Consider the following 24,144-nt stretch of genomic DNA (forward strand, 5'->3'; position numbering starts at 1 on the left):
CACTGTTTAGATAAATATTATTGTTCTTTATATCACACTCTCAATTACAAAACTGTTTGTTTATTTTTCATAAATAAATACCGTCCACTTTTATTTTCTATTTTAAGTAGGTATTCCGGCGCGTAGAACGCGAAATAATAACAGGGGCTGGTAGGCTCTTTAACATGTGTTACTGTACTCTGAACATTTGGGATACACGAGGGGGGATCTCATAAAATACTAGCACCATTTTCTTTTTTAATAGACTTTCTCAAATGATATCCAAATAAATAGCGTCGTACGGCAAGTTAATTACGAAAATTCTGTTTATGTAATTATTCTTGTCTCTTAATTGTCCATGTAATGAAAAACAGAAATTGATAAAGCTTATTTACAGTCAAATTATCATAAAGTCAAGTGAAAACTGCATACATGAAAGTACTTCTTTGCATTGTATGACAGTTTCTTGGGCCATTTTCCCACAAGTGTCCCGTTTTGGGTACAATGACTTGGATCAAGTCGGACGCCATGGAAGGTCACCAGTGGCATTGACCCTACATGACTTGCATTGTCGGTTAGCCGTGCCTACTATGAGTGTGTCAACTTCAGAGAGCCTGTTGATATTCGGCAACACATCGACGACATCTTCAAAGATCATTTTATAATGTTTTATTCATGTGGTAACCAGCCAGGACATGTAATAAGGCCTTTAAGAAGTATATTTAAATGTAACATAAAGACGGTAGTATGCGGAATTCAAAGAGGTCGTAACTCAAAGTTTTCATAAATATTCTTAAACGTTCAAATTTCTAAAGAGTAATTGTTATCACTTTTATTCGTACATGATTTATCTTTCAACACTTCGTTCGTTCTTTGGCGCTTCTTCGATAGTTTTTGTCTACCTGGAGTTTCCAAATCAAAGCATTACTTTAAATCTTTGTTGATATATATATACGTTTTCTCCTCTGTAACAAGAATAGGGAAGTATTGGCATAGACAGAAATCTTTATCACCCCTTTCTAAATCCTTTCTACTGACTTTAAATTAAACATTAAATTTATATCAATCAATTTTCAACAATAAATGTCCTGTTAGCTCCACGCAGCATCGTCATGAATATGTATTAATAAGACGAGAGTGTGAAAACGGGAACATATCCCCTGCCAAGCGACTCTTTACGACAGTATACCAGTTTATTGACCTTAAAGGCTTCGCGATCTTTACCGACCAACATATTACAATTTTCTTATAAAATAAGAATTAAAATTCATAACTCTGATTGAAATAAAAGTATTCACAGAGTCTAGCTCGTGCATGCTTACGCATACATCAGGTGTGTGTCCAAACAACATAGCACAAGCACACGTGACTGAACATATAAAGATAAATGTTCGTCTATGATTTGTGTCCCTGTAAAATCCTCGATACCTCGAATCCAAATATTAACAAACCTGTCTCAAGAAAATCAAAATTATCAATTGCTTCTCAGGTCATTATAGTTTGCTTTTATACTAATAACTAGTCTCTTCTAGGTTTTACTTTTCATACTATAACAGAAAATCTGCACGGCAACGTACTGTATTCCGTCTTTGCGTATTGAAGAGTTATCTTCTCTTTGGAGCAGGTATTGATTGTTACGTCTTTGGTTTGTGCGAGAAAATTACGTCGTTTTCTCACAAATTGATGACGTTACTCTCACAAACAAGTGACGTAACAATCAATACCTGCTCCCAAGAGAAGATAACTCTGCAATACGCAAAGACGGAATATCAACTTTATCTGTGTCGTATTGATATCGTTACATAAAAACGATATGTAACGCTACATCGACTGTTGATTGTAAAGTTAACATATTACGTGGGATATAGTTCAAAGATAAACACAGACTTTAAACACATAGTTGTGTCAGTATTTTTCCATTAAAGCTTTGCACAAATAATTGGATGGAATTGACTAGATAATAACCCGGTTTTGAAAAGGGATCGCACGTGGATTCATTTCATAACCTGGCGACTATTAAAAAAAAGTTACAATCAATGCTGAAACATCGCAATAAATATATGGCAGTGCCTTATTTCAAATATTCAGTGCAGATGGATAAGCTTCAGTTTTCTAAGAGTACTGATAGCCCTGGCGTTTGGTATCAAACATGTCTAAATTTGAATATTTGCAAAATATTATGATAAAGAAGTAAGTGTTGAATTTAGTTGTCAGAATTTTGCGGTTAACATCAGGATACCGTAAATCGAAGCATCCTTAGTTTGCATTCCTGGTCATAATCAGTCATCAGTCAAAAACCGTTTGTTCACATGTTTATAATGACAAATGCTTTGTACATCCCTTAGATTAACCTTCCAACCAAAATTATTGCTACAATATAATAATATCAGGAATCTGTAAACGTGAACTTTTCCAAAAACTGTTTGGTTCTTTTCGCCAAACTGCCTGGGCCATTGGGGAATAACTATAACGTCACGTCAAATTCAATTTCTGTCTTTCTTTGTTTCAGACCGAAACCTGTGTTGGAGAAACACGAGTCGGCCTTACTGATGTTGCTTGGTTTTGGTGGGTTTTCCATCATACTAGCAATGTTACATAACGCCGTCCGCAAACACATATTTCACGACGAACACAACCTGGATACGACGTTTGACGCCGGTGGAAACGTTAGTATGAGTCTGACTGCTGTAACTGTGGCGTCACAGCTGTTCTGGCCGGGGGACATCCTCCACAGCGCAACACTTACCACCAAGGTCAGTAAAGATTGTCACCAAAGCAACGTCATCAACACAAAAGTATACTAATGCATTGGTATATTATTGTATGAAAACCGCATCCTGATATTACACATACATTTGTGCAATATAAGAATATTACTTTAAAATTCTAGATGCTGCAATCATTCTAGTTTCCCGCTGGCTGTCACAAGGACAGGTGGTGATAGAGGCAAACAATCGCTGTAACAAGCCAGTTATATGTCATCGACCCAACATGGCCGTAAATATCGGACACTGAACGTACGCGTTAATGTTACGCTCTGATCCCAATGAATGCCTTCCGACATAATTATAGTATTTGAACCTCAAATTAACCTCTAATGTCTTCCAAGGTTTTAGTTTTGTACATTTATAAAACGACGTTCATATTGGTCACAGCGCTCTAGCGCTCTCCTTGTGAAATTGGTGACATCACTCTGGTGACATGTTTGTCGTATTGGTGACATCGTTCTGGTGACCTCTTTGTCCTATTGTTGACAGCACACCGCTTTTCACATTGGTAACAGAACCTTGGTTATCCTATTACAGACAAGTTCTCTGCTTTTCACCTTGGTTACAGCGTTCCGGTGTTTTTTCGCATAATGACAAGGAAATGTTGACCTCTGCTGTTATTTGGGTGAAGCCAATAAGACGATCTTCTATACTGTTGTTACCAATTAGTTTTTCTCTTTCCTAAATAATGTCAAAACGGGCAATAACTCTAAGGATCAATATTTCTTCTACAATGCATTTTCAATATGATGGTGTTAAACTACAATCAACAAAATCAGGAACCACTTGTATAAAATGTTGTGATGATTCTTTTACAGCCAGACCTTTATGCTTGTGAATCGAGGTTCACAACTCTCTCTCTCTCTCTCTCTCTCTCTCTCTCTCTCTCTCTCTCTCTCTCTCTCTCTCTCTCTCTCTCTCATTGATCACAATTACATCGGTTTATGAGTGAAAAAATGTTGTCTGCCAAATAAGAAGGGTACGAACCTAATTTACTTGTCTCTCTTACCTGTGTTAAAAGATTATTTCTTCGAATCGACATTGAGTTTGTCCTTTGCCTTTCTTGATCAGCATTGTATATTATGTTTTGCTTAACTTTTTAAAAATTCCATTCGTTTTCTCTTTACATTGACAAAGGGTTAACGTGTTGCCCCTGTGGCTGACGCTAGTGATAGCTATTCCTTTTACTGTATGCTTTACCGATACGCTAGTCACAAGTTGTATTTTTTTGTGCGGGATAAAGGTGCTTGTTCTACCATCAAATCGGTGATGATTTGTCTTTGTGACAAGAGTATTTGCATACCTTTTGATTGTACGGTGTCCTTTTGGTAGCAGCAGAGGTATGCCTACCGACAGTCATGTCCAGCCGTGTAGTTTTTCCTAAAAAAATCCTAAAATCCTGACTACTCTTGCCTTGTCAGTAATGTTACGTGGTCAGACACCACCAATCTACGGTCGTGTATCCCGTCAATGATATCACTAAATGACCAGTCAGTCCCACTAAACAATGGTGATTACGTGACATTATGGCGGGGTTCTATCTACGTGTCCAACAGAATGATTATACACGTGTCCCATTAATCCGGACAGCAGTGTATTACTATCTCATCACAACATAGTATGACTTACAACAGTTCCATGGCAACAAGAATCTTGCTAGTTCCGTCCCTTAGCAACGGAGCCTGCCAAGTATCGTCCAATGACAAGAAAATTTCATCAAATAGAAAACTAGTCAGGACCAGTTCCTTAAACAACAAAAACTGGTTAGGAATCGTTCCCTTACAACGAAAACTGACCAAGGTCCGTTCTCTTTCACAACGGTCAGATCTTAACGCACCCCTTACAAGTTGTCTGACTTGTTCTCTAATAATACGGTCTGTACTTATAGTGTTAGAAACAACAATTGGAGAGACGACATAAATCATAACTTTATTATCAGATTTAATCTATAACCTACACATATTATCTTTATATTACATGAAAGTCTGTTATCCAAAAGCCAGCCATGTCAAGTAGGTCCTGTAATTTGAGGTCAGTCCTGTTATAGACGAAAGCTAAATGTCTTCTGACAGATATTCCTGATCTGAGTACGCGTGTCAGCTAAGTGATGCACACGACCTTTTAATACCGGAACTCGAAGTTACAATCATGGGTGGAATGACTGGATGACAACTGACATATTGTCTTCCCACACAGTCTCGATCTGACCTACATTGTGACGTAGTCATTGTGATTATCGGCTGTTTTGGGGGTTTCTTCTTCTTTTACTCGACATTTTTAGCTTACCTGGCCCGGAAGGCCATGTGAGCTTATGCCGTACTGCGGCGTCCGTCGTTTCTTTTAAACGACTTCTCCTGAATAACTGGAGGACCTAGGGTCATGATATTTGGCCAGTAGGTACATGGGATGGAGTGCTATAAAGTTTCCTAATTAAAATTACCTTGACCTACTTCAAGGTCACAGGGGTAAAATATGTTCAAAAATTCAAACAACAATATCCTAAGAACTATTTGGACTAGAGTCATGATACTTGATAATGTTATGAAGACCAGCAGTGCAATTTTTTTCTTAGTTACAGTAATGAGGTCAAAGGTCAACTTTAAGTGCTAGTCAGGGGTCAAATGACAACATGTATTAAAAGCTTTAACAATCTTCTTCTCAAGTTCCATAAGACCCAGAGTCATGATATTTGGCTAGTAGGTACTAGGGAATGAGTGCTATAAAGTTTCATCTTTAAAATGACATTGACCTACTTTCAAGGTCTCGGGAGTCAAAAATGTAAATAAAAACTTCAAACAATGATATCCTAAGAAGCAGTTGGTCTAGAGTCATGATACTTGGATAAGTTATGTAGACCAGCAGTGCGAATCTTTTTCTTAATTACAGTAATGAGGTCAAATGTCAACTTTAAGTGCTAGCCGGAGTCAAATGTCAACTTGGGTTAAAAGCTTTAAAATTACAATTTCAAATTTCAAATAACAATATCTTAAGAAGCGTTTAAGAGATGTTAAAATGTCTTGTGTTCTAGTTACCAAATTTGCGATACATGCCCTCTGGGCCTCCTGTTTTTTTTTTGGTTGAAAACGATTTCCCCAATTCCTTAAATTGATCAAATCATCAAGAAATTCACCATACGTTCTTTTATTATTATTATACGGTAACCGAAGGGTAAATTCTAGAACTCAAAACAAAAGGTAAAAACAACAACCCGGGTTGCAATTTCTCTGTCTACATCAAAAAACAATGATAGATTCTATCAGACTTCTGTGTTTGTTTGTGTCCTTCGTGGGGAATGGTTATATAGTTGATGGTATAACTATTCAGGATTTTATGCGAGAAGTTGGCGTCCAAGTTTAGTAAGTTGAAAGTGGCTCTTTTGTTCTGATACGGCCCGCGTTAAGTTTTCAGTCAATGTTGCTACTGTCGAAACGATCAGTTAGGATGGGGGGCTGTAGTTTACGTGTTTGATTAGTTTGTTAATTGAAGAACCGATCGTAAGCTCGAGAGTGTCTGGATTACAGTCGTAACAATAGGAACTGAAGTGTTACTGGTTCTCTGAACGATCCCGAAACGTTAACGTTGCCACGTGAAGTAAAATTAAACATTCTTAATATATTGATAAACTGATCTTTCTGTAATTAGCAATTTCCTTATAAATGAATATTTTAAGGTAGACTAAATGAAACGTATTAATGGTCTAGCTTATTTTGAACATGTAATCGATACGCATGTATTGAAACGACTGCTAGCGGTGTGATTCTCTAAGCATTACAAATCCGTTCTTACCATATAACGATTTTAATCACCTGTTCGTATTTCGATTAATCCTTCTTAAACCAGTGTATATATCTTTTGTCTTATTCATGGAATCTAAGCTATAGAGAAAGTACGTCATGACTCTTTTAATATAATTGGAAACATTGTCTTTACAAGTACGGCAATTAGAAAATAAAAGCAAAATAAAAAATTAGTTCGAAAACAATGGCTGGTCCCAGGTTAACGATGATAATGTATATTTAGCTTGTAATAGACTAACGGAGACCATTAGCATTGTATCAGCTGTGTCTATATCATATATAACAGTTAAATATAGAAAATTTGGCCATCTATTAATGTAACATTCATTTAAGTAATGTATGTTACAGCGTAGATAGGCAAGACCAACAGACAAAGCTCGTCTACGTGTGTAAATAATCATTTGATATACAAAGGAAGGAACCATTTATTTGAAAATTTCATCCGTCAAAGTCTTGCAAGACATACATAACGGACAAACTGGTTATTCCACATAAACGAACAGATTTAGTTCTGCAGGGTGTGTGTTTCTGTTGCACCTTAAATAAACTTGCCATGTCGTAGGGGAAGACAACCGCTGCTTGGCGTGTGTCTGCATTGACAAGAAACTAATACCCCGCCGTAATGCAACACAAAGGCAGAATAAAACATTTGACGTCACAATCAGCTTTCGACGGGATAAAGCAAGCGCGAATCAAGAAAACTGACAATAAATGCTGATAACCCATTGTATTAGATACATCATCTTTCTTTCTTACATCATCTATGGCTATGATTAGATGATATAATCAGTCTTTCTACTTTCCCCTTGTACGATAAATGCAGGTAAAACTGAAAATGTTGACGTCCTATTAAAATGGTGTACGTTCACAGGTTGGGAGTTTTCATTTATTTTGTTAATACTAAGGTCCTTAGATCTCGAACGGGGATGTACCGGGTTCATAATTCGAGAATTAAACTAGTTTATGCCAATGTCACCTTCTCTCGCCATCCTCGTTGTCATGGTAATATACTTGACATTAATAAGAACATTTAAATTCATGTGCTGTGTGTGATGTATTTTAAGAAGTGAAATAAACACACAACAGACCCAGAATACAATTAAGGCTATGCTATTACAGCAATCGGAGACGGACCTACCCGGTTTTAGCTGCGGGTACTGTAGGTCATTGTCCGAGAGGTACATATTTCGGCATTATATTTTGTGTCATCGTCCATAGAGCAACTTTATCAAGCCAATTACAAAAAGAAATGCGATTCGGCAACTTGGGATGAGGTCACTAAACAAAACCTTATATTAGCATTTAGGAAATTTGCATTTATATCGTTATATTGCTATCATTCAAGGTAACTAAACACCATCACATATATGTCCGATGTGCTGACATGACATCACAAGGTCATTGTGAACTCTCCCACACCTGGGCGTCTACCATCGTATGGTATTATATACACGTTTTTTGTACAACACCATAACGTTTCGGAAAACCACTTGCCGTCTTTCTAAGGTTTCCTGATTATGATTACGGCGTATGAAATAACAACCTACCGTAGGAATGTTAGAGATGCACCACAGGCATCGCGCTATCGAGAAAATGACGGATTCACTATACATGCTACTTTTTTAATCCAGAAAATTAGCCTATTACTTTATCTGAAGTTTTTCTTTGCACCTTCTTGAATACTTTAGATAAGGTCGAATGAGAAAAGTAGGACTATGTTTCCGATAGGGAGGCTAAATACAGCGCTATATGTAGTTACATAGACTGGCACTAGTCGATAATGCTAGCCAGCATGCTGGCAATCTCATGGTTCACCGGGTACTTGCTTGTGTCTCCGGTGCTAAGATCTTACACTTGTTCTCTAAGGCTGATGTAAAGCCTCTTTAACGATCCTGATTTAAAACTCAAACGTGGTGTTCAAACCTTGGTAAGTACAAGCTGACACAAGCCGTCGCTTTAATCACTAGCATACCAACGTTACAAATGTAATCCGATTTGCCTCCCTAGGTCCGCCTCCCTATGCTCGAGGTCTTCCGAGTGGACGTCTGTATGGGGGTTTCCGAGTAGAAACGTCACATCATTCGACGTTTAAAACCGTACTTTTAGCTTTGTCATAGTAAACAATTTCTGGTCACAACCTCCCGTCGTCTTGTGTTATATATGTCACTCAAAGCGATTAATAACCAAGTTTATTACATACTTACTGATAAATACGGGGTTTTTGTATATGCGATACGACACAATTGCTCTAACCCATATCAGCCCCCACCGTATCACACCCCAAAACCTGTATCAGCCCGCGCCGTATCACACCCCAAAACCCGTATCAGCCCGCAAAACCCATATCACACCACTTTTGGATTTTTTCGTTTTTTCAATATTTCAAAAAGAAAATTAAATCATAAGATAGTTGTTTTTATTAGTAAATATGTAATAAACAGAATAAAACACGCCTTTTTCCATATCACACCAAGTATCAATCCTCGACCAATATCAGCCCTCGGGCCTTCGGCCCTTGGGCTGATATTGTAGTCTCGGGTTGATACTGGGTGTGATATGGAAAAAGGCATGTATTATTCTCTATATACAATCGTGTGCGCCCGCTCATTCTTTTCCTTTTTTCCCCTTGATAAAACCATAAAACCAAATTCTGAAATAAAAATGATTGATGCGTTTTTTTTCTAGTTGGTACGTTCCGTAATGTAAAGAAGAATTTCAGTATTTGAAACATTACTATCTAACTCAACATATTTTCTGGAATTCTATACATACGTAGAATATGAAAAAATGGCAATATCGTTGAGTTTTTATACTGTACATTATCCAATATAAATTGTTTGTAAGTTGTACCATGATTATGCAATTTAAATGCAACGCTACAGGGATGTGCTACAATTGAAATAACTTTAAAGCGATAGCCTCGAAGTGGTCAGTCAATACACCATTAACTTGAGAACCGTAGAACTGCACAAAAAGCCGGACAAGTGAAGGTTGATAGAATCAGTGTTAGTTGGGAACATATAATTAGAGGAGTGACGCTAAGCGCAAAAACACGTGTTTTATTATACCTGCACTTATCTTTTGAAATGGATTTCAATTATGTTTTTTATGATTACTAAAAACCTTCTTTAAAACTTCATATTCCCAGAGATGAAAAATGACCAATGTCCATAGTACTTTATAGATGTCATATCAGCAGTCTGTCATTTTTGTAGCCAAATCTAACATCATGATATTGCTTGAGAAAAACAACTACATTTCTTGTGACAGGAGCGCTGTCCCTTATTTCCGGTCATGAGGGACATAGTAATAGGTATGCGCTCTCCAGAGAGCGTCGTTCCGCTCTCTGATCAACAGTACGCGCTGTACAGACAATCAGCCTTACTAATGCCGCGTGTCCTATCAGCCGCCTCTCCTCCGCCTCCCAATAAACAATCAAATTTACACTTGGTCGTCAGCTGCTGAATCATTTTACCGTTACCTACCCTCCATCTCCATCGCAATGCAATCAGCGCCCCCTGGCAGCTTAATACCCTCATTACTCCTATTTCCTCGCTCCCCTTTAGCTTGTTCGAATTTGATGATTTTGTAAGTTTATCATGCTGAAGAATGCCAAGACGTATGGAACTAATTGATTCTATAACTAATATGCTTATCAAACGACAACAAGAGACGTGGTGCTTGTTGTAAAGGATTGGGCCTCACAATTTGATTAGGAAATATTATCATTGAAAACCTCTGCCCGGAATAAATATTCACTTAAGAGGACAACCCGTGTCAATTAGAGAGGCTGGCATCAATCGTACTTACAGTTAATCTGGTAGCGTGTCCTGGGTGTAGCAGGACTCCTCTACGTTCTCGTTTCGCAGGCAGCCATCTCAATAAAATTAAATCATACCTCCTTACTGTTGATATGTTCAATAAGTGTGGCTGGTAACGTAAGAATAAATCAGCGTCATATAACACTGTAGGTACTAATATATCCTTATCTCTCGTTTCTGTCAATAGTTGGTCAATAGTTGGTTAATTACGAACTTAACTCCTACCTCATACAGCCAGAGTGAGGGGAATAATTTTGTTTATGTGACCCATTGTAAGTATACGGCCTTGCCAGGTTGTGGCGACCATTGCGTTGACTGCAAAAATATTGTGATTCGGATAAAGAATGTTTTCGGTTAAAATTTCTCCGCCATGTTTACTGCTGCTGTCCATTACTTTCGGCCATTAACTCAGTATAACATTCCAGAATATGAACGAACGCAATTGTAAAATAAATGCAAACTTTACAACTGGAGGTGTTTAAATTCTTATTTCGATTTCATTCACAAACAATGGAGTTTATACATACAATATTTGATTGATATTGAACAAAACTTTACGTTCGGTATTCCGATCAATAAATACATTTCAACAAAGTCAAAAAACGTTCGCTAATAAGCAGAACCGATAACATATCAGTATATAACTAGAATACTAGATAATTTTAGGTTTTTTTTAACAAATGACTCTTCCCTGACATCAATTTTAAACATATGTCATATTGATATTGTTTACTAGATATCGAAGCACTTGGTCGCGGTGGTCAAGGCCTGACCGTCTATGATCACTAACACCTCCGCCACTGGGTCAAGACCTTCGTGGGCAGTCGCCAGGTACCGGCCGCATGTCGGTAGTTTTCTCCAGGAACTCCGGCTTTCCTCCACCACAAGAACATGGCTCGTCCTTAAATGACCATAGCTGTTAATAAGATACTCACCAAATCAAATGATAATTATCCTCAAACGTTCGAAATGGTAGTTTCGCAAAAAAAAAAAAGTATTTTACAAAGATCATTTGACAGCTTTAAAACCCATAGCTTCCCCTGCCCCATTTTGTTTCTGATATATTAGTGTAGATTCGTTATCACACATAAACAGTGTCAAACTAAAACCCAACGCGATACTAAGTTCACATCAGGTAAATTAACTTTCGAGGAAGAAGCTTTTAATGTTGGCGGTGTTTTTGTATCAGCATGATGTTTGACTTTTTTGAGCTGAAAGTGTTGCTAGGTCACATGTAATGATCTACTCAGACATTATCAGAGCCCGAACAGAAAAGTGGCGGTCGCTTCAGTTCAAACACGTCGTTCTGTGTTTAATGTGTAATAGTGTAGCGATATGATGATATAAAATCCGGAACGATCCTTTTATGTTGAAAGTCTCATGTTTTGTGTCGATTTTATTTGATAAATATATTCACCGTTTTTGTTTTTACAAAAGACAAATCTCCTAGCGGAACGCTAGGCTCATATCGTTGGAAGCAGTATGAAGCCTAAAACAGTCGATAAACATCATCGTCCCGAAGACTGCACTGCAAATTGAATCAGATAAATAACTCGGATACACATACAAAGGCAGCATAATGTTATTTGTTTAACTTTCTAATCAGTTCCGTAAATATGCATTTGAAGTTTTTATTTTAAACGGGAAGTGTTCGATACGACTACTCCAGAGCAGACAGGGGCCCGCGAAGAGCCCACCCATGTCGTGCGCCGAATGTTTACGTTTACTTACAAGTTTATGGTACAACCAAACTTCAGTTACACCCTATCTAACAACAAGGTCAAGGACAACTGGCGTACTGTTGCAGCAAGGTGTATGTTCATGATGACGTATTCTAACCGATTAGTAGACCACAGCATCCCTCGTGGCTTCCTGTCGCACTGTTTACTGAACATAGTTTGACATGAATGTATCAACATTTCAGAAGCTATCTGTCTGCTGCATAAGTTTACATAAGTATTTTATCGTTATTTGATTCTGTATATCATTCGAAGTACAAACTTTCAACTGCATCTTTTTTTTCATCTTACCGGTTACTCTTTGGCTTCCCAGTGACATTATATTTCCGCTTTAGATTTTTTTTCATTATCGTGACTGTGTACCTTGTGTATATTGTACTCAGTGTTAATTATTGTATAGTGGTTGATTCGTGCCATTCCGTTTTTCATTCCCGAAAATACGAGAATAAAGAAATAAATTCTCGGGGTTTTTTCATCTTCAAATTAACAAACCGTTATTCTACTTGTTTCGACCTTTAACCGGAATGTCTTTATTACAGAACGGAATCGCCGGACCATTCTGGTATGCTGTTGGAATCATGATCAACATCTTCATCTTCCCCATCTTCTCAGTACAGTTTAAAACCCGAGCCCCGGGGGCCAAGACCTACCTACAGGTAAGACAACCCCACCCTAGGTAAGGTAACAAGAACTCATAATAATTTTCTTACTATTTGTTTTCAAAATATAACTGGTTTCGTTCCTAATGTTTTCTGAAGAAGTTAAAAACAAATTGGCGATTTGTTTACCTAGTATGGTATAAAATGTAAACATAATATTATTATCATATCATTATTCCAAGTTATTGAGTTTTCGTTTTTCACGATTGAGTCAGTTTCTGCCAAATGAATTACACAGTGTAGTTTAACTGGTACATCAGTTGAAGTAAACCTTGAAGCTGAGTTGCTTTCCGCAAAAGGAGTCAATGATGCTGTTGACATTGTTTACAATTATTGAAGCACACAGTTTTGTCGAATTGGTTTTACGCCGAATGAAGTGTCCACAGTAGGTGAGTTTGTTGAGTCGGTTGAAGTGCACAGCGTATTAGCGATGATATTTTTTATGATTTCGAACTTCTTTTACATCTGTTTCCTTTGATGTTTGCTCTCATAGAAAAATTAAACGTGTTATTTGAACCCAAAATGAAATATGCAATACAGGCCTCGAACTGTGTTTGGTGCAGTGATATTTTGTTACAAACGTGCTTTACTTCCGTGTTGTTGAACGTTTTGTTGTGTCTTCTGCCTTATCAATTTACAATTTAAAAAAAAACATCAATGCATTTTATTAATATAAAGTGCTGCTGACTCAAACTCGAACATTGATTCCTAATCGACTGTCTTGTATCGCGCTATTTAGCAGACCATTGTTTACGCGTGCATTGCATGTCAGTCGAGTTTGGCTGGAAAAGCCATTTTGAAAGAAGTTCCTTCTGATTGATTAAAAACTAAACGGTTGTGATAAATAACATCAAACAGAGGTTTAACACCAATCTAAGAAGTCAATATCTGTGTCATGCCGAGCACGTGTTACTCACCTGTATATCACCTGTAACCCACCTGTACCAGAGCTACTTGTGCTGATAACTTCCGCTCAATATTGCGATAGAACTTTATTTCCTGTTTTATTTCCGAAATCTTTTCCATTACAATACAATAGTTATTTATTGATTACAGTTCATGTCATAGCTCTGCGGAAAATACAACGAAAACACGTTCTTTAGACATATTTCTGATAATACATGCACATCCTTTATCGTTTAAGAAGCAATTGAGTGCCAGCAATTCAAAGATTACTTGAAATGTACTTAGATGAATAGGACGTAAATATAAAAACAACAACATTATTGTTGGTTAAGCAACAAACATTATGGTACCCAAAGTGTTATTTATATTATGTATCTTTCTAATATTCCTGATAGTTAGTCCGAGTGTTCAGTATCATTCTATTAAAACTTACACTCCCTGTACTGTTTCTGTGACACGTAAATCCTGAAACGGTAATTTCTTTTCGAATGAATAGATTGGTGACAGTCACTTTTTGGAAAAGAGCGCCAAATTTTAACCAGTGTCAAAATATTTACTTGTAACTATTGTTGGTTATTATAGCCTTTTTATAACTAAAAAGCAGAAGCATTTATTGCAGAACAAAATGCGTTTGGGACGTTATTAAAACACTGGTATTACAGCGTTTAAACGATAAGGAATCACCGTAAAGCTACCGCGATGTTTCTACTCATCGTGAAGATACCGCGATGTTACTAATCACCGTAAAGATACCGCGATGTGACTAATCACCGTGAATATACGGCGATGTGACTAATCACCGTGAAGATACCGCGATGTGACTTATCACCGTGAAAAGACCGCGATGTTACTAATCACCGAAAAGATACCGCGATGTGACTAATCACCGTAAAGATATCGCGATGTGACTAATCACCGTGAAAAAAACGCGATGTTACTAATCGCCGTCAAGATACCGCGATGTTACTTATCACCGTGAAGATACCGCGATGTTACTAATCATGGTGAAGATACCGCGATGTTACTAATCACCATGAAGATACCGCGATGTTACTAATCACCGTGAAGATACCGCGATGTTACTAATCGTATATTTATTCATTTTACAGATCATCCATGCCAGATTTGGAAAAACTGCCCACATCGTTTTCTGTTGCTTTGCCCTCCTTACAAACCTGGTCATCATGATAGGTCTTTTATTGGCGGGAAGGGCTACTATCCAATCACTGACCAAGAATGCTTCAGACGAATTTTGTCTGCTTGTCATGGCAACCCTATTTGGATCTTACTCTCTAATCGGAGGAATAGGAACAACATTCTATGTGTCCTATTTTAACGCATGCCTTGTGTTCACCCTTTTAATAGTGTTTGTTGTAAAAATTCTTCACAGTGAAAGTGAATATGAAAATATTGGTGACGTAACACAAATGTATAAAGTTATTTCCTGTGTAAAAGGACCGAAAGAGAATGCCGAGTATAGTTTCCTCACCTTCCGGTCTGGAGTAGCGCTACTGTACGGCGTCATTGAAGTGTTTGTATCGTCTGCTGTAACATACTGCGATCAAGCGTCTTGGCAAAGCAGAATTGCTGCAAAACCTGTCCAGGGCGTGTGGGGGTTCATTTTGGCCGGCTTTATGTGGTTCTCCATCCCTTCAACCATGGCAACCACAACAGGCATGGCATATATAGCCCTCAGTGCTGAAAACGGCACACACCTTCTCAACAACGGTCAGATTGATCAAGGTATGTTGCCCGCTCCCTTCTAACAACGGCAAGCCTGCCAATAATGGTCACACTTGCTCAACAAAGATTACAATAGTCAATGTTAGTCGTAAATACCTTTGCAATAATGGAAAGACTGTCCATGAACAAACACCATCTTTTAGAAATGTTGATGTCCTACTAACAGTATCTACAAATTGAATTAAGTTTTGAAACATTCCAGGTTTGGTAACGCCGCTGATCGCCGAGAAGATCCTTGGGTCTGCTGGTGGTATCTTAATCCTAACGATGGGCGCCATGGCTCTGATGTCCACGGGGTCCGGAGAGGTGATGGCCATCTCATCCATCGTCGTTTACGACATCTACCAGACCTACGTCCGGCCATTCCGGTATCAACATCAATTCGCATGTCTTATGTTATTGAGCAGGAAAAAACCCAGAAACATTCCCACAGGGTCATACTTTTTAATCGAATATTTATTTTCCAATATGACATTTATTAAAAGTCGCTTTTCAATTAAACTATAATTTAAGTTCCTTATTGGTGATTTTTCAAAACACATTTGATATTAAGGAAATTAAAATATATGGATGGTAAATAAACAGTGGAAAGTCCTTAAATTGGTCACTTGCGTTTCAGTAAGGGATTGAAGAGAACGCACTGTGTCCTGTGTGGCCGGACAAAGAAGCATACGATAACGGCTACGTATGCTAACGACTCGGAGCGGGACTCGCTCTGCCAATGCCGCAGCGTTAGTCGATGTCACCACTGTGTCGAGGACATGCGCAGGGTGAACCGGAAGTCAACGTCGGGGATACAACCACCGTATCAGTGCCAAATCCATGGCCGGTACCGTGAATACCAGGACTACTTGATAGAGTTCAAGAACTGGTGTATTATATGGGTGACTATTTCCATTATACCTCTTGGACTTGTCATATTCGAAACCGGTATTGACCTCAACTGGATATTCTACTCAGGCGCCATTTTAACTATCCCGTGTTTCCCTCCTGTCATGCTGTCCATCCTTTGGGTTAAAGCCACATCCAAGGGACTAGTATCAGGTGAGGACATATCTAACGTTATGTGTTTTATTGTGAATAAATAAATACGTAAATAATGAATAAACCAACCAAACGAAAAAGCACTAAAAGTTACAATAAAATTTCCAAAAACAAACACAAACACACTACACAGAGAGACCCTAAAAGATAAAGACTTAAAATTGAATCATGAATATCAATTGAATTTAAGCTGTCCCCAAGTTAACATCAGACATGTCGCATTAACTCCTTTACCCCTAAAATTTCTAAATGAACTATTACAACCTTAGAATTGGAAGAGTTCAAATGTTTCTTAAGGGTTGAATGAGATAACAAACGTCAGATATCCAAAAATGTGTAGGTCCACGCTTTCTATTTCATTGTTCTGCGCTGTATGTTTTGCAACCATTGCGTCTTATTTATGGTTCAATTGGATGATCTCCTTCCGAATATTGTTAGTTACCCTGCGGTGAACGAACTACTCCGAGTATTCCATATCAGGTTCCCGACATCTCTCCTTTCAGTGTGGGAAACTCCTCAGTTCAGGTAGTCGTGATTTTGTGTCAACGTTGAGTTATCATTGTGTCCCTGTGTCTTGACTCTATGTTTCCCAACACATTATTTCACTGGAAATATCTGTGACGATTCATCATTAAACTCTCGTTTAACTCTCGTTTTTATTGTCTTTACTTACACTGTGCAAAGGTATCTATCTCGAAAAAAGAGAGATACTATTCTGAAATGTATGGAACATTAAAATGGCATATCTGGGATAACTCTGTTTACAGAAAACTTCATTTCCAATGCATATTTCCTATGCAGCATTTTTTAGAAAAATGTCTACTCTTTATAATGAGTTAAGTCTGGATTTCGCTTCTTTGGCTAGTGAAGTGTGAAATCACCTTGACTTTGCTGAGCTTCTATATCTTGGGTCCTTGTAGGGAGTCTTAAGGAGACCAAGTTTTTAAGTTGTCAAAGTGTGACTGACATGCCCTTGCACGACGTCGGTCGCTTACGTTAGTAACTAGCGACGATAGAAGGGCACAACTCAGAGGAGTTATTGGAAGAGAGAATTGTAAGCGCTCATTTCTGACTCATTATTGCAAAATTAAAGAAACTTAGACGTAGCTCTTTATAGAGAATGAACTTTTTCTTTGCGATGAAATGTGTATCGTATATAAAAGTATGTTGAAAGGCTGCCTGGAAACAAACCTATCCCAGAAATGTCATTTTGAGAAGTTCCATTTCTTTTAATATATTATGTAACTTGTATATCATCCCTTTTAGCGAGGCAGGTATCCTTAAATCGTACGTGTGACGGCTAGATACACGCCTGGGCTTCGGTTAGTTTGTAAAGAACTCTATACGTTTATTGATATTAAGTGTTTAACTTATGCCAAGTGAAAATATGCCATATAGACGTTAAGTAGAATACCAGCACTATTTCTGCTGACATTTAGTTATCCCCATGTGCTTGTCATTTCTAAATATCAACAAATACGCCTTTTGGAATACCGCCAGTCACTCCACCTGTCCGAGTGGCATCTATTTCCACTTAACACCTCGTTCTCACCCCATTCGTATTGGCGCCTTCTCTCTCGACCGGTAGTTGCCCCGGTAACAGAAAGTATAAAGTACATAGGTCGTGACCCTAACCACCCCGTAGAACTAAAAGTGGATTTCCCCTTTCCCGAGGGCCGTTTACGTATCAATTAATTGGTGTCTTTGCGGAAGTGATTAATGTATTTTGTAAGCCAATCAATGGGCGATAAATCACCAGACACTGGTCTGTAAAACTCTTATCAGCCTCAACAGCCTCGCAGTGACGTCTCAATTGTTTAGGGTATAAGTGCTTGCTCCTTTTGAAATAAAGAAATACACAATTTATTTACAGTTGGGAATTAAAGAAAGAATGAAATGAAAAAAAATATCGGATTAGGGTCAGATTGTCTACAGCTAAGCGATGTGATCAGATGACACAAAAACTGTCATGAAGCAAAATGAATCTTTCCGAATATGAAAAGGCAGACAGAAACAGTCCGTCGTAAGAGGATTGAAGCTAGCACTAAATGAACGCAGACATTTATCTTCTCTCAGACAGGACGAATATCCTCTTTCACTGGTGATAGATAGTATGTTGTTTGATTAAAAGTCTTTCAAATTAAAACAGAACTGTTTGTTCACCAGATCCAGATGTGTCGGTATTAAAAGTAAGTGCTCCAACAATCGATGCGTTTCCTGATTTTTTAAGATTATATCTTTGTCCCAATTAAAAGTTTGTTTATTTTACGTTTAGAGTTGATGTACCGATTACCATCACCAGGTTAACCAGGAGGAGATGAAACTAATCATCGTTATCAGAACTTTAAATCTGTTATCATAATACAAGATTTTGGTAAAATGTTCATCGATTTTAAACTACACACATATATTTTCGGTGCTTAGTGCGTGGTGGGTTGCCTAAAACAGTGTCAATGTTCAAGCGGTAAATATTTACAATAACTGCACATTATACATCGTGTAGGGGCTACAATATAAATACATAAGACAAAGCTTCATATTAACGATGACCTACCCCTGATACACAATATTTGAATGTAAATTACTGCTATTTATATTATGCCCTGTGGTAGTGAATGAACGTAATAAATATTATAGACTTTGGTAGTGAAGTGACTATCTTATACTGATTGTACCCTAATTATGGTAGTTAATTGATCATCCGTGTCGGACTATAAGGTAAATGTTACAGAGTATAGAAGTGTGTCTAAATCATTGTCATTCTGTAGGTAAGTGTTACAGAATATGGTAGGGTGTCTAAATCATTGTCATACAGTAGGCAAGTGTAACAGAGTATAGTAGTATGTATAAATCATTGGCATACTGTAGGTAAGTGTTACAGAGTATAGCAGTATGTATAAATCATTGTCATACTGTGGGTAAGTGTTACAGAGTATAGTAGTGTGTCTAAATCATTGTCATACTGTAGGTAAGTGTTACAGAGTATGGTAGTGTCTAGATCATTGTTATACTGTAGGTAAGTGTTACAGAGTATGGTAGGGTGTCTAAATCATTGTCATACTGTAGGTAAGTGTTACAGAGTATGGTAGGGTGTCTAAATCATTGTCATACTGTAGGTAAGTGTTACAGAGTATGGTAGTGTGTCTAAATCATTGTCATACTGTAGGTAAGTGTTACAGAGTATGGTAGTGTGTCTAAATCATTGTCATACTGTAGGTAAGTGTTACAGAGTATGGTAGTGTGTCTAAATCATTGTCATACTGTAGGTAAGTGTTACAGAGTATGGTAGTGTGTCTAAATCATTGTCATACTGTAGGTAAGTGTTACAGAGTATGGTAGTGTGTCTAAATCATTGTCATACTGTAGGTAAGTGTTACAGAGTATGGTAGTGTGTCTAAATCATTGTCATACTGTAGGTAAGTGTTACAGAGTATGGTAGTGTGTCTAAATCATTGTCATACTGTAGGTAAGTGTTACAGAGTATGGTAGTGTGTCTAAATCATTGTCATACTGTAGGTAAGTGTTACAGAGTATGGTAGTGTGTCTAAATCATTGTCATACTGTAGGTAAGTGTTACAGAGTATGGTAGTGTGTCTAAATCATTGTCATACTGTAGGTAAGTGTTACAGAGTATGGTAGTGTGTCTAAATCATTGTCATACTGTAGGTAAGTGTTACAGAGTATGGTAGTGTGTCTAAATCATTGTCATACTGTAGGTAAGTGTTACAGAGTATGGTAGTGTGTCTAAATCATTGTCATACTGTAGGTAAGTGTTACAGAGTATGGTAGTGTGTCTAAATCATTGTCATACTGTAGGTAAGTGTTACAGAGTATGGTAGTGTGTCTAAATCATTGTCATACTGTAGGTAAGTGTTACAGAGTATGGTAGTGTGTCTAAATCATTGTCATACTGTAGGTAAGTGTTACAGAGTATGGTAGTGTGTCTAAATCATTGTCATACTGTAGGTAAGTGTTACAGAGTATGGTAGTGTGTCTAAATCATTGTCATACTGTAGGTAAGTGTTACAGAGTATGGTAGTGTGTCTAAATCATTGTCATACTGTAGGTAAGTGTTACAGAGTATGGTAGTGTGTCTAAATCATTGTCATACTGTAGGTAAGTGTTACAGAGTATGGTAGTGTGTCTAAATCATTGTCATACTGTAGGTAAGTGTTACAGAGTATGGTAGTGTGTCTAAATCATTGTCATACTGTAGGTAAGTGTTACAGAGTATGGTAGTGTGTCTAAATCATTGTCATACTGTAGGTAAGTGTTACAGAGTATGGTAGTGTGTCTAAATCATTGTCATACTGTAGGTAAGTGTTACAGAGTATGGTAGTGTGTCTAAATCATTGTCATACTGTAGGTAAGTGTTACAGAGTATGGTAGTGTGTCTAAATCATTGTCATACTGTAGGTAAGTGTTACAGAGTATGGTAGTGTGTCTAAATCATTGTCATACTGTAGGTAAGTGTTACAGAGTATGGTAGTGTGTCTAAATCATTGTCATACTGTAGGTAAGTGTTACAGAGTATGGTAGTGTGTCTAAATCATTGTCATACTGTAGGTAAGTGTTACAGAGTATGGTAGTGTGTCTAAATCATTGTCATACTGTAGGTAAGTGTTACAGAGTATGGTAGTGTGTCTAAATCATTGTCATACTGTAGGTAAGTGTTACAGAGTATGGTAGTGTGTCTAAATCATTGTCATACTGTAGGTAAGTGTTACAGAGTATGGTAGTGTGTCTAAATCATTGTCATACTGTAGGTAAGTGTTACAGAGTATGGTAGTGTGTCTAAATCATTGTCATACTGTAGGTAAGTGTTACAGAGTATGGTAGTGTGTCTAAATCATTGTCATACTGTAGGTAAGTGTTACAGAGTATGGTAGTGTGTCTAAATCATTGTCATACTGTAGGTAAGTGTTACAGAGTATGGTAGTGTGTCTAAATCATTGTCATACTGTAGGTAAGTGTTACAGAGTATGGTAGTGTGTCTAAATCATTGTCATACTGTAGGTAAGTGTTACAGAGTATGGTAGTGTGTCTAAATCATTGTCATACTGTAGGTAAGTGTTACAGAGTATGGTAGTGTGTCTAAATCATTGTCATACTGTAGGTAAGTGTTACAGAGTATGGTAGTGTGTCTAAATCATTGTCATACTGTAGGTAAGTGTTACAGAGTATGGTAGTGTGTCTAAATCATTGTCATACTGTAGGTAAGTGTTACAGAGTATGGTAGTGTGTCTAAATCATTGTCATACTGTAGGTAAGTGTTACAGAGTATGGTAGTGTGTCTAAATCATTGTCATACTGTAGGTAAGTGTTACAGAGTATGGTAGTGTGTCTAAATCATTGTCATACTGTAGGTAAGTGTTACAGAGTATGGTAGTGTGTCTAAATCATTGTCATACTGTAGGTAAGTGTTACAGAGTATGGTAGTGTGTCTAAATCATTGTCATACTGTAGGTAAGTGTTACAGAGTATGGTAGTGTGTCTAAATCATTGTCATACTGTAGGTAAGTGTTACAGAGTATGGTAGTGTGTCTAAATCATTGTCATACTGTAGGTAAGTGTTACAGAGTATGGTAGTGTGTCTAAATCATTGTCATACTGTAGGTAAGTGTTACAGAGTATGGTAGTGTGTCTAAATCATTGTCATACTGTAGGTAAGTGTTACAGAGTATGGTAGTGTGTCTAAATCATTGTCATACTGTAGGTAAGTGTTACAGAGTATGGTAGTGTGTCTAAATCATTGTCATACTGTAGGTAAGTGTTACAGAGTATGGTAGTGTGTCTAAATCATTGTCATACTGTAGGTAAGTGTTACAGAGTATGGTAGTGTGTCTAAATCATTGTCATACTGTAGGTAAGTGTTACAGAGTATGGTAGTGTGTCTAAATCATTGTCATACTGTAGGTAAGTGTTACAGAGTATGGTAGTGTGTCTAAATCATTGTCATACTGTAGGTAAGTGTTACAGAGTATGGTAGTGTGTCTAAATCATTGTCATACTGTAGGTAAGTGTTACAGAGTATGGTAGTGTGTCTAAATCATTGTCATACTGTAGGTAAGTGTTACAGAGTATGGTAGTGTGTCTAAATCATTGTCATACTGTAGGTAAGTGTTACAGAGTATGGTAGTGTGTCTAAATCATTGTCATACTGTAGGTAAGTGTTACAGAGTATGGTAGTGTGTCTAAATCATTGTCATACTGTAGGTAAGTGTTACAGAGTATGGTAGTGTGTCTAAATCATTGTCATACTGTAGGTAAGTGTTACAGAGTATGGTAGTGTGTCTAAATCATTGTCATACTGTAGGTAAGTGTTACAGAGTATGGTAGTGTGTCTAAATCATTGTCATACTGTAGGTAAGTGTTACAGAGTATGGTAGTGTGTCTAAATCATTGTCATACTGTAGGTAAGTGTTACAGAGTATGGTAGTGTGTCTAAATCATTGTCATACTGTAGGTAAGTGTTACAGAGTATGGTAGTGTGTCTAAATCATTGTCATACTGTAGGTAAGTGTTACAGAGTATGGTAGTGTGTCTAAATCATTGTCATACTGTAGGTAAGTGTTACAGAGTATGGTAGTGTGTCTAAATCATTGTCATACTGTAGGTAAGTGTTACAGAGTATGGTAGTGTGTCTAAATCATTGTCATACTGTAGGTAAGTGTTACAGAGTATGGTAGTGTGTCTAAATCATTGTCATACTGTAGGTAAGTGTTACAGAGTATGGTAGTGTGTCTAAATCATTGTCATACTGTAGGTAAGTGTTACAGAGTATGGTAGTGTGTCTAAATCATTGTCATACTGTAGGTAAGTGTTACAGAGTATGGTAGTGTGTCTAAATCATTGTCATACTGTAGGTAAGTGTTACAGAGTATGGTAGTGTGTCTAAATCATTGTCATACTGTAGGTAAGTGTTACAGAGTATGGTAGTGTGTCTAAATCATTGTCATACTGTAGGTAAGTGTTACAGAGTATGGTAGTGTGTCTAAATCATTGTCATACTGTAGGTAAGTGTTACAGAGTATGGTAGTGTGTCTAAATCATTGTCATACTGTAGGTAAGTGTTACAGAGTATGGTAGTGTGTCTAAATCATTGTCATACTGTAGGTAAGTGTTACAGAGTATGGTAGTGTGTCTAAATCATTGTCATACTGTAGGTAAGTGTTACAGAGTATGGTAGTGTGTCTAAATCATTGTCATACTGTAGGTAAGTGTTACAGAGTATGGTAGTGTGTCTAAATCATTGTCATACTGTAGGTAAGTGTTACAGAGTATGGTAGTGTGTCTAAATCATTGTCATACTGTAGGTAAGTGTTACAGAGTATGGTAGTGTGTCTAAATCATTGTCATACTGTAGGTAAGTGTTACAGAGTATGGTAGTGTGTCTAAATCATTGTCATACTGTAGGTAAGTGTTACAGAGTATGGTAGTGTGTCTAAATCATTGTCATACTGTAGGTAAGTGTTACAGAGTATGGTAGTGTGTCTAAATCATTGTCATACTGTAGGTAAGTGTTACAGAGTATGGTAGTGTGTCTAAATCATTGTCATACTGTAGGTAAGTGTTACAGAGTATGGTAGTGTGTCTAAATCATTGTCATACTGTAGGTAAGTGTTACAGAGTATGGTAGTGTGTCTAAATCATTGTCATACTGTAGGTAAGTGTTACAGAGTATGGTA

The 24,144-nt window shown here is 37.4% G+C and overlaps 1 protein-coding gene across 2 annotated transcripts in view; it reads left to right on the forward strand.

The window, feature by feature from the left end:
• LOC110442262 (urea-proton symporter DUR3-like) overlaps positions 1–24,144 on the forward strand; it is a 44,566-nt gene that overhangs the window by 15,032 nt on the left and 5,390 nt on the right. Inside the window, exons 2-6 of one of the 2 annotated variants that reach the window (XM_021485771.1) lie at positions 2,489–2,732; positions 12,644–12,760; positions 14,779–15,412; positions 15,615–15,780; positions 16,032–16,456. In XM_021485771.1, coding sequence (XP_021341446.1) covers positions 2,489–2,732; positions 12,644–12,760; positions 14,779–15,412; positions 15,615–15,780; positions 16,032–16,456 — 1,586 coding nt within the window. Of the gene's footprint in view, positions 1–2,488; positions 2,733–12,234; positions 12,322–12,643; positions 12,761–14,778; positions 15,413–15,614; positions 15,781–16,031; positions 16,457–24,144 lie in introns of those variants that run through there. The other variant, XM_021485772.1, reaches the window with a different exon arrangement.

This window comes from Mizuhopecten yessoensis, unplaced genomic scaffold (genome assembly GCF_002113885.1).
Source record: "Mizuhopecten yessoensis strain PY_sf001 unplaced genomic scaffold, ASM211388v2 scaffold716239, whole genome shotgun sequence".
NCBI lineage: Eukaryota > Metazoa > Mollusca > Bivalvia > Pectinida > Pectinidae > Mizuhopecten > Mizuhopecten yessoensis.